Source organism: Harmonia axyridis, chromosome 1 (assembly GCF_914767665.1).
Source record: "Harmonia axyridis chromosome 1, icHarAxyr1.1, whole genome shotgun sequence".
In the NCBI taxonomy this organism is placed as follows: Eukaryota; Metazoa; Arthropoda; class Insecta; order Coleoptera; family Coccinellidae; genus Harmonia; species Harmonia axyridis.
Window position 1 is genome coordinate 23,086,243 of NC_059501.1, and position 11,428 is coordinate 23,097,670.

Below are 11,428 nucleotides of genomic sequence, written 5' to 3' on the forward strand. Positions count from 1 at the left end.
AAAAAGATGGATTAGGGGAAGCGAAAAAGGAATATTATTGAAAAAAAAGGTAAATTAATTAAAAACGGACTTAACTTTCGATTATTTATTTAATTCTTAAATCTAACTTACAGTAAATGTTCAAACTGTTTCCCTCGGACTCTAATGCATAAATGACACCGTTTTATAAAATTACGATTCAATTTTCTTAAACTAATTTCCGATATGGTTAAAGGACAAAGTGTATGCAAAACCAATAAGAAGCGAGGAAGAATTGCGTGAACGCGTATTCGACGCAGCACGGACCATATCGGAAATTAGTTTAAGAAAATTGAATCGTAATTTTATAAAACGGTGTCATTTATGCATTAGAGTCCGAGGGAAACAGTTTGAACATTTACTGTAAGTTAGATTTAAGAATTAAATAAATAATCGAAAGTTAAGTCTGTTTTTAATTAATTTACCTTTTTTTTCAATAATATTCCTTTTTCGCTTCCCCTAATCCATCTTTTTCCCTATTGTGACTTTAACAAATAATAACAAAGCCCGGTATCAAATGTAATGTCATAGCAAGCGGCAAAATTACCTGATAGCGGGGTTCCTAGTTTCAACTTAGTTAAGTATGGCATTGGTAAAATGATGAAAATACCTAGTTTTATAGGCATAAGATTCGTGTATTGTACCATTTCTAAATCTGTCTAAAATGCCCAATTTTTTGATCTTACTTGCTCGTTTTGTTTCAAGGATTTTTTTTTCACAGCAGGTGTCCAAAGTCGAAGTTCTCGTTTTGCTAGCAATTGAAATCAAGATTTATCCATTAATTTACGGAAATCCACATAACTTTTTGACAGAATCATACTCATGTCATCTTAAATAACTATTTAAGATTCCATTACAACAAAAAAAATAAGCTTCGAGAGCTTTCCAGCAGAATTCTGACCCTGACAATGTTAAAAAAGGTGAAAATTCACTAAAAAACGTAATTTGGTAATAACTCGAAAACCATGCAACTTTTACTGGGGTCATGTTAGGCTGGTTATGTCCCTTTTTAGCTGACCTACCTCCGGTGTCACTGTGACGTGCCACTTATGGGACACCCTGTATAATAATATATTAGTCTGAATGGATCGTAGATTTCATACAATAAGCTTAGCATTTGTAAACATAACACTATCGAAATATTAATCGATTTGTATCTGCATCATAAAGTTATTCTCGATCAAACATGTCAGCTCACGAGCCGAATTCTCGTTATTTGAGGGAGGTTTTAATTTTCTGCAATATATATGGAAAAATCTACGGCTGAGGTTCATCGAATGCTCTCAAATACCTATGGTGAGGCCGCTATTAGTGAAAGAACGTGCCGAGAGTGGTTTCAACGCTACAAGAACGGTGATTTTGACTTCAAAGACCAGCAAGGCGGTGGAAGAGAGAAGGTTTTCGAAGATGCAGAATTGGAGGCATTACTTGATCGAGACTCGTGTCAAACGCGACAAGAATTGGCAGGATCATTGGGAGTGCAGCAACAAGCCATTTGAAAACGCCTGGAAGTCATAGGAATTACTCAGATACAAGGAAATTTGGCGTCGTAGCCGTACAAGTTGAAGCCGAGAGAAGTTGAACGGCGTTTGTTTGCTTGTGAACAGCTCCTTGCAAGGCAAAGGCGGAAGGGATTTCTGCATCGCATCGTGACTCGAGAAGAAAAATGGGTTCATTACGATAATCCCAAGCGCAGAAAATCATGGGGATATCACGGCCATGCTTCCAAGTCGACGGCCAAACTGAATATTCACGGTTCCAAGGTTATACTCGGTATTTGGTGGTACCAGCTCGGCGTAGTATATTATGAGTTGTTAAAACCGACTGAAACAATCACAGGCGATCGTTATCGAACGCAATTAATGCGTTTGAGCCGAGCATCGGAAGACAAACGATCGCAATACAACGAGAGGCATGATAAAGTGATTTTACAGCATGACAACGCTCGACCCTATGTTGCCAAAGTGGTCAAGACATACTTGGAAACCCCCCCCCTGGAATATCGAAACCCTGAAAAAAAGTTACGCAACGTGGTGCATATAAAATATTTCATGCAATAATTTCAAATTGGTAATTTCCTAAATATTGCAATCAATGAGAACTTTTTAAATACGTTACAAGCAAAAAACCTTTTAGTACAAATCAAACTGAAAAAACGGGAAATCTGAAGCTTTTTTACTATTATTACTATTTTTCTCATTATATTATTCACTTGTTTTATTTTGATTTAATTTTTTTTTAGTTCTGAAAAAAATTTGTTTATCTGAGGTGATTAAATGTTGTGTACCTGATTTATTGGTTTCGAATCGTTACTACCCCCTCCATGAAAAAGAGCTATATCCGCCCTTGCCTATGTATATGGGTTGTTCAAAAACACGATTTTCATTGCCTATCTTAGAATCTCAATATAAATACGGCTCTCAAGTAATTCTGTATTTTTTTCATGGAAGAAGTATTATAAATAAGTCGGGATGCATAACAGATCTCAAAGTTTCCATTACAACGGTTTATTTATCGAGAGAACCTCAGAAAGCTATCCATTTCCCGAGATCTCGATTTCGGTTTACGTCAAACCGATCGTATTTCAGCATCAGCATAGATAAATTTGCATAGGATGAAAAAAACAAAGGCTTTTTCTTGTTGACAATTTGCGTGTATGTACGCCGAGATATTTTGATGAAGGGAGTTCACAAGGTTCAGCATGAAATCGATCGAATCAACTTCTTGTGAATAATAAGCAACTGGAAACACCCTTCAACTTGCGATCGATATAAACCCCTTAAGAGGAAACATGTGACTGCTCAGTTCAAGACGAAATTATAGATTTTTCCTCTTACATCCACCGAACTTTATGGGGTTTTTACATAATTTCTTCAAACAATAATCAACAATTGTGGAATGACAATATTTTTAATTTGTGAATGAAAAAAAAAAGTTGATAATTTTTCATTTTCCGCAAAAGAATTGATGATATCGAGATTATGTTCAATGTACAAAACACTGATAATGTTAAAATCATTAGAAATGAGGTAAAACTATTATTTTGTGAAAAATTTAAGAACCGTCCTACAGTGCTGCCCTCTCGGCTGCCCTCTACTTATATGCTTCATAAAGAGAAAGAAGATAAAGTGAATGTACAACTTCGTACACCGTACAAAGTTTCGTCATCTTAGAAGCGTCAGAGGGGAAACGAATGATTACCTAATGTTTGAGAGATACACGAAAGCCACGTTATGGTAACCCCTCTTAATATTAGCTCCTACCATGCTTAACATTCGACAGAGTTAGCAGAACTTTTTCCTCGTCATTTCGATGCAATTTATATACCATCGTTCAGTGTTTATAGCAAATTCTCGATATACTTTCGTCTTTGTGTTGGGAATGGCTACTTAACAAAATCCTGCTAAAATACTTTTTCTACAAGCTTTAGCAATTCCAACGATCAATGCTACCTTGTCATTGAATTTTGCTCATCGAAAGCTTCTTTCAGACAATGGGCAATATTTTCTTCACTTAAAAATTGAGGCTTTTTAGACTGGTAACCTTCAAAATAACGTTCTAAGAAAGCCAGGACATATGAATAATCCTCAATGTCGATATTTCTTTTTAAGCACAATTCGGTTCTTAAGAGGGATTACCACCACGTTGTTTTCCGCGTATCAGTCAAATATTGGGTAGCCATTTACGCATGAGTGTTGGAATTGCCTTCTACAACGAGTATTAATTAGACTATATTTTCTTTATTTCAGTCAAGTTTTGTGAAATACTGTCGAAATTCAATGAAAAAATCAGATTATACATCCTAGTGACTTTTGTATTTATCCTGGCAGTTGGTGTGACAGTTAGGAGAATTGATAGATTACGAAATTTTAATTTGAGTCGTATGTTTTGAATTTTGAAATAATTTATAATCACGCATAAAATTCGTGAATTATTTCTGACGAAATCGATATAACACCACCAAAATAAAAAAAAAAATTCAAATCATTTAACTATATCCAAATATCAATATATTATATTGACAATTGACTTGTGTTGAAATTTTATAGAATCGGAGGTCAGTGTTGAAAACCACAAAACGAAAAATATAACTGAAATCAATGCTCTAATGAGTTCATTACAGCACTGTTTTTAGTACTATAATGAACTCATTACGATACTGAAATAGAGAAAAAGTATTGAATGGATTATTTCCGAGAAGAAAAACGATTATTCTTTTCCACTCCTCTAGAAAATAAAAATCACATGATACTAAACAATACTTGCTTCCATAAGAACAAACAAATAAGTATCTCCTAATTCATTAGACCATGTCCGGTGTCCGCAAGAAATATTTGCCGGTTTGCGAGAAACCGATTCTTTGTTTATGTGTGCTAAATAGTTTGAGTAATTTACCGAATTCTTAAAATTACCGTTCCATGCTAGCGCACTTGACAGTCCTTCAATTGAGTCCGGTTGAGAAATACCGCACTAGTCCATTTGAAAGGGATATACCAGGGAGGCTTGTGGGTACTCTTTTAGTAGGTATAGAGTTTCCAATGAGAAGTTTCCGAGGAAGTTTCATTTTGATATAAAAAAAATTATTTTTAAAGAGAAATCAGTGGATGTTTATTTCATTTTAGAGAGAAAGGTATGTCATTAATGATGGAAAAGTATTGGCATAGATCTTATCTTTCGCGTGGTCGCTAAGAAAAAAGTCTAAAGATGTCAAATCACAAGATCTCGGTGGCAGTGACGGCTCGTGCCCTCGAGATGTGGGTCGGCCACACATTTGAATAAACATAGAGAAAACCTCTCATGAATACATATAAATAAATGTATAAAATATAAAAAAATCTTATAAAGACCACAAAAAATATTGTGGAAATGACCGCATGTATTCTGGTCAAAATGTATGACCTTGCGTACCCTTTATTCATTTTTATAGATCAAATCAATTCGACGATCTTTCTTTGTCACGAAGTCATCAATTATTTTCTCGAAAAAAATGTTTCCTCTGGCTAGTTCTTTAACTAAACCTCTTTCCATTGATATCAGTGCCAGGTTATTTAAACGGTCTTGAGACATCGTGTTCCTACTGAAAGATTTTATTTTTTTGAGCGCTGAAAATCTTCTTTCTACTGACGCGGATGTTGGTGGCAGGGACAAAATCATACAAAATAACTTATATAATTCAGGAACATCGGACACAATATTATTTGAGAAAATGAATTCCGTAATACCATTCAGCGTATTTGAATTGCCGAAGATAGCATTGTCCGAGTACAAAATTTGTAATTCACGTTTGAGTTCATCCTTATCGTGAAAGTTTTTGTAATTAGTATCGATCAAAGATTTGAAAGGTATTTCCGGAAAATTACGAACGTATATATCAAATTTATTAAAATTCACTAGTTCCAAAAAATGAAGTGATGAAATGTCTTTAAACCTTATTTCAATTTAAGTTATAATTACATCCAGAATTCCACAAAAAAGCCGTTTCATTGAGGAAATATCCGTGAGCTGAATTTCGGAATCTATTTTACGTTTTCGACGTCTAGTACTCGGTGGCATTACTTCTGGGAGTTTTCTACTTCTGAATATAAGCGAATGAAATACTCATCTTCTGTGCGAAATTTTTTCAGAGTCGATAATAAAGAAGTGATTCTGGCGTTGCAATAAGTTATATCTGATAACTTATGCTGGATTAAAAAAAAAAACGAGATCAATGTATGTAAAAATCAAATTAAAAGAGTGGAGAATGGATAAAAATTCGAAATCATTCAACATTTTCTTCAGACCGGTAGCTTCACGTATTGTAATATCATCCCATTCATCCAAATTGTCGCTGATATGATCAAAAACTCCAATTAATTCTTCGCTCTTATCGAATATTGTTTTTACAGCGCGAGATTTGAAACTCCAACGAGTTTCCGAGCTAGAGGGTAATCTTTTTTTGCAAATTTCGTCTAGAATATTAGTGCGTTTACTTGATTTAGTGAAAAACGACGAAAATCCTAAAAGAGTCGAAAAAAAACACGCGACACTCATTGATTTTCTTGGTCGAATCTTGTAACAATAAATTCAATTTATGTGCATAACAGTGCGTGAATAGTGCTTGAGGAGCAATTGTTTTTATTCGCGCTTGTAACCCATTGATTTCCCCCGCCATCACAGCTGCCCCGTCTTATGTTTGACCTACTAATTTAGTCGCTTAATTTAAATCTTTAAAATTATCCAACAAGGTATTGAAAATATCATTCGCGGTTCGGCCTTTACTAACATCGAAAAAACCCCAAAATCGTTCGGATATTTTACCGTCTCGAACGAAGCGGAAAATTACTGACATCTGACAAAAACATTTAACATCCGTTGTCTCGTCTATTTCCCAAGAAAAGCACGCAGAATTATTTATTTCCTTGCGAATTTTCTCCCTCGAAATCTGTGAAGGAGAACTGCTAAGCCATGTGCATGCAATTATTATGAGGTACGGCTGGCCGATCTTACCGCGAGGCGCGAATTACAGAACTTTTGAAATCAGGATGTTTTCAAAGTTAGGAATATATTTATTATATTTTCATGATCAGAAAATCAATACCTAACTACTATCGAACGACATAAATAAGTTCTTTTCTGATTAAGACGTAAATCCCATAATTGACCATTCATTTGAATATATTAATTATATTTTCATGATCTGAAAATCAATAGCTACTATCGAACGGCATAAATAAGTTCTTTTCTGATTAAGACATAATGTCTCATAATTAACCATTCATTTAATTATCAAATATTTGAAATAAACTGTGAAAAGTTGCTGCTTGACGCTCTGCAATAGGATAACCGGCCGGCCGACCCTGTGTATTGGGAAGCGACCTAACATCGAGTTGTTGTGCCGTTCTACTGAGTGGTCGTATTCTGGGCGTATGTCGTAGTATCTTTTCCTTTACGTAGCGCTCTCGGTAGCGCTGGTTCCGCCATCGGCTCTTGGCCGACCTAACGTGATGAGATGCTTTCAGTGACATTCCAGGAGTTGCAATTGTATAATTGTAACATTTGTGTTACATTTCAGACCTAATGTTACGGTGTTACGTACAATTCTGGAATAACCTGTTTGGGGTGATGTTACGAAAAGTAACCATTTACGATTGTGGTTTGTTACAATTTATGAAAGGGAATAACAACGCTGGATGCTTTGGAAATCGAATATTAGGTGGGTCCGAAAGAAAATATTGGCCGGTATAAGTTATATTTTCCTGTTCTGAGTGGAAATATTCATTACCGAGGGAATTTGGATATCGAAATCGATAACTCCGATTGAGTTTGAATATCTAGAATTATTTTCTATTTCCCGATAATTGGGTCGGCCCGGCCGACCCTGCCGACCCTGACGAGCCGTCCCTGCTCGGTGGCCAATTGAGATCACTATTTCGAAAAATAACAAGGCCATGAAACTTTTCTTGCAGAATTGTTGTTGCTAATGTGGTGCATAGCATTGTCTTGTTAGAAATAAAAGTCGTTCATATTAACTCAACATATATTGAAATAAATGCCTAAATATATCAGAAATTCAGATAACGAACTTCCAGCGTGCCAAACGACGTGAAACAACCGATGACACTAGAAGAGCAAAAGTTGCCAAACCTTGGATTTCAGCAGTTAGATACCGAAAATAATAAATATCGGATTCCAAATATTCAAAATTACATATTTGATCGGGAATCACTCAAATAAATATATTTCATTCAATATAATATACATTCATAACGATAAATTAAAATTGTGGATTTGAAAATATATCACAATCTGACAACGTAAACTAACCATGTTGGGGACATATAAAAATTGCGTATATTTTCTCTATACATATATCTATCTCCTAGAGTACAATTGGAGCATGAAAGAAAGAGCGCTCAAAATCTCCTGACTTCGCGACAGCGCTTTTTCATTTTTTATAAAATGGATTTTTCCTGTATGTAGCGTTTTCAGCGCATCGGCATCAAAAGTTATTCGCAGCATTAAATAAGGAAGAGACTCGGGAAGAGATGATTATCCAATATTTTTATTGATTGTGGAACTGAATGGCGAGTTTTCCTTTTATTCGGAAAAACATGTATCTTCTTAACGGGGAAAATAATAGGCCTTTGTATGAATTTTGCAGCGGCTTTGTTCTATGAATAAGCCAGTTACTATAAAAAATAATAATACAATAGAAGAGAAGCGTGATTTGCTTCTTAGAGAACAATGAGCATTGGGAATTTCGTTAGAGAAAATGGATATAAAAGAGGAAATTTCCAGCAACGAAGTAAATAATTTTGTCTTGAAGTGCAATAATGCTCAATGCTCATTTTTCAAAAGCTTACCGACCTCGATTGACTTTTTTAGGAGAGAAAGCAGTAAAGAACAACATTAAATGCCGCATGCCTGCCTATACTTTATACATTTCGAACAGGAATAGCAGAGAGCAGGGACGGATTATCCTCACTTACAATACAAACTTTCTATAACAAAACTAGATAATGTAGCAATTAAATTATTTTTCATATTGCCCGAGTGAGTAATTTGAAGGTTTTTAGAATCATCCAAATTCGAATAGAAACAATTAAAGTAGAGTCGGCTCATCACAAACAGTACAAACTTTCTAAAATACTATTAAATTTTCAAGCAAATGCTATTATTTATCATTAGCCCAAAGTTAATTAAATTTATACCTGCAACTACAACTATTCCCTACAATTTTCGTACTTCGTATACAATAGTTACTTAATAAAGAAAAAAATTTAACTGTTTCCAATTTTTGCATTTCACCATTTTAAAGCACATCGTTAAATAGGAAGAAACAATGAAAGTGTCAATTCATTATGAATTATTTAAAATCAGAATAAGTTGTTAATTGAGGATTCTGCGACCCTGTTCTGTTGAAACCGAGGGTTGAACTAATGTTCAACCCTCGGTTCAACCCATAGAGTAATTAACATAGATAGAGGGAGTATACGCAATTTTCACATGTCCTCAACATGGTTAGATTATGTTGTCGGATTGTGATATATTTTCAAATCCACAATTTCACTATATCGTTATGAATGTATATTACATTGAATGAAATATATTCATTTGAGTGATTCCCGATTAAATATGCAAATTTGAATATTTGGAATCCGATATTTTTCCTAATTGTCGAATTTATAATAAGCAGAATATTTAAAATTTTCTGTATCTACCTGCTGAAATTCGAGGTTTGGCAACTTTTGTTCTCCTAGTGTCATCGGTTGTTTCACGTCGTTTGGCGAGCTTGAATTTTTTTTTCTGAATATCAGATATATTTAGGTATTTATTTCAATATATTTTGAGTTAATATGGAGCGTTGATTCACTATGGGACATGAGAAGTACGTTATTTGTGGAGAAACTCGCGAATTGAGTGAAATATCGTATCACTGATTTGTTTTCATTTCCGCGCGCTTCATGTCAAATTTGATAGTTCATGTTGGGGACAAAATTCGCTTACTAAAAATGACATATGCTCCTTCTATCTATGTTTATTACCCTGAGGTTCAACCTCTATTGGTTTGTGGACTACTCGGATAAGGAGGGGTAGTGAAACATCTCTAGATTAAACTTGATAGTTGAGATAACACAAATCAATTGAATTTTTGTGATCCCTCGTATAGTTTGCTTCAATAAGAATCTTTTAAAATAATATATCTGGATTTCAGCCTTCAAAATCAATAGATTGAACCCTAGGAAGGATATACGATGCGGTAAGCAACCTATTTTTGTCTGAAATTTGATGTGAGTAGCTAATATTGTTTCCGAGAAAAGCTGTAAACCGCGAATGGATGGTTAATCTTTTGGAATTCCTTTGAGGAAGAAATATTTGTAATCCCTACATTTCCATTCGATTTTTGATTCAACATATTGCAAAACGTGAAAATGTAAGAAGGGTAAAAACGTTTTCCGAATATACGAATGCTTTTTATTGGAATTGAAAACAGAACACAAGAAAAAATATGAAATCGATCTAAATATCTAATACTCGTACATCGAAACTCAAAATAAAATCCTGTCCTATGACCTAGTTCCCAAACGGAGCTGTACTCGCTCTTTCACAATTAACTTTTTACTTAATTAACCTACAATCAGTAGTTCATGAAAGGTCCGTCCTGTAGTTACTACCCACCCAGTCGAGATAAGAAAATACGGTATAATTAATTGATAAGTTTCAAAATGATGTATTCATCATATTTGTATTGTCAAAAATGTAGTGACTTCACTGCTCTTTTTCGAAGAAACGCGAATGAAAGATTCTTATTGAATCAATAATAATCTATGTTGACAATCAATAACAACCAAATTAAATGAAAAACATTTTATCAATGAACCAACAGCATTCAGATAATGATAATACTTCATGACATATTGATCAGTTGGAAAAATTAAATGTCTTTCAGAATACTTAAAATTTCCGATATCAAGTGGGTGAACGACTGCAACACATATCTGTAAGACCTAAGAATACATGAAAATACTAAGTGATAGAGAAAACAAAGAATCAGGTGTAAATTCCGTCAGTTAATTTATTCACAATATCAAAACAAACACTACGGTTGATCGCTCAAGCAGATCTTTCGTAATCCAAAAGACCCAACTACTCCACACTAGAAAGAGGGACTCTTCGGCAGTAGTTAGAGCACATGAACGTGCAAAATTTGCCATACAGATTCCAGTTTAGTCGCAATTCCTCAGGCAGCAATGGACGTCGCGACGCCAAGGGTTGCATGGTTGGCGTCCTGCGCATGAATCGACGCGCCCAGTAACTATTGAACCCCCGCCCAAAAATCCTCTCAAAAAAATTCGCAACTTACCCAACAAAAGCAGCTTAATATCTTTGGCTGCTTGAATGCCGTCTTCCTTCAGATTTTTCTCGATCTGCTTGCTCCTCGCAAGGGCAGCCCTCTCTTCTGCTGAAGAAGTACAGCCCATCTTGCAGCTATCCCCCGAGCAAAACACTTCTAACCACCCTCTGGCGCTTGTAGGTAGATCCACTGCGAACGATTTGCTCACCCACTGCACTATTTCAATTTTCAAAACATTATCTGGTCGGCCGCGAATGCTACGCGCAACGATCACAGAGAAATTACTACTCTAACTCGCGTATCTCACTGGTCTACGCACACAGCAGGATTCAGTTGTGTCTACAGTTTTGGTCCTGCAGCGCGTTAGAGGGGCATTAGGGCGCGTGCGTCTTAGAGGTGCGCGCAGAGAAAATTGGGCGGCGTTGCCAGGATATATGACAAGTTCAAAAACAGTGGAAACTAATTGACGATGACTGTATGGATAGGGTAGTTCCATTCGACGCATACTCTCAGTTTGTGAATCATACGAATCACAGGTGGCCGTGGCAATGTTGCCATATTCCTTAATTTTCAGTA

General features: G+C 35.4%; 1 protein-coding gene across 1 annotated transcript in view; it reads right to left on the reverse strand.

The window, feature by feature from the left end:
* The window catches only part of LOC123670656 (guanine nucleotide-binding protein G(o) subunit alpha), a 68,490-nt gene extending 57,312 nt beyond the window's left edge, over window positions 1–11,178 (reverse strand). The window contains exon 1 of the mRNA XM_045604170.1: window positions 10,862–11,178. Coding sequence (XP_045460126.1) covers window positions 10,862–10,979 — 118 coding nt within the window. The 5' untranslated portion in view covers window positions 10,980–11,178. The remainder of the gene's footprint in view (window positions 1–10,861) is intronic.
* Between the last annotated feature and the right edge of the window lie 250 nt (window positions 11,179–11,428).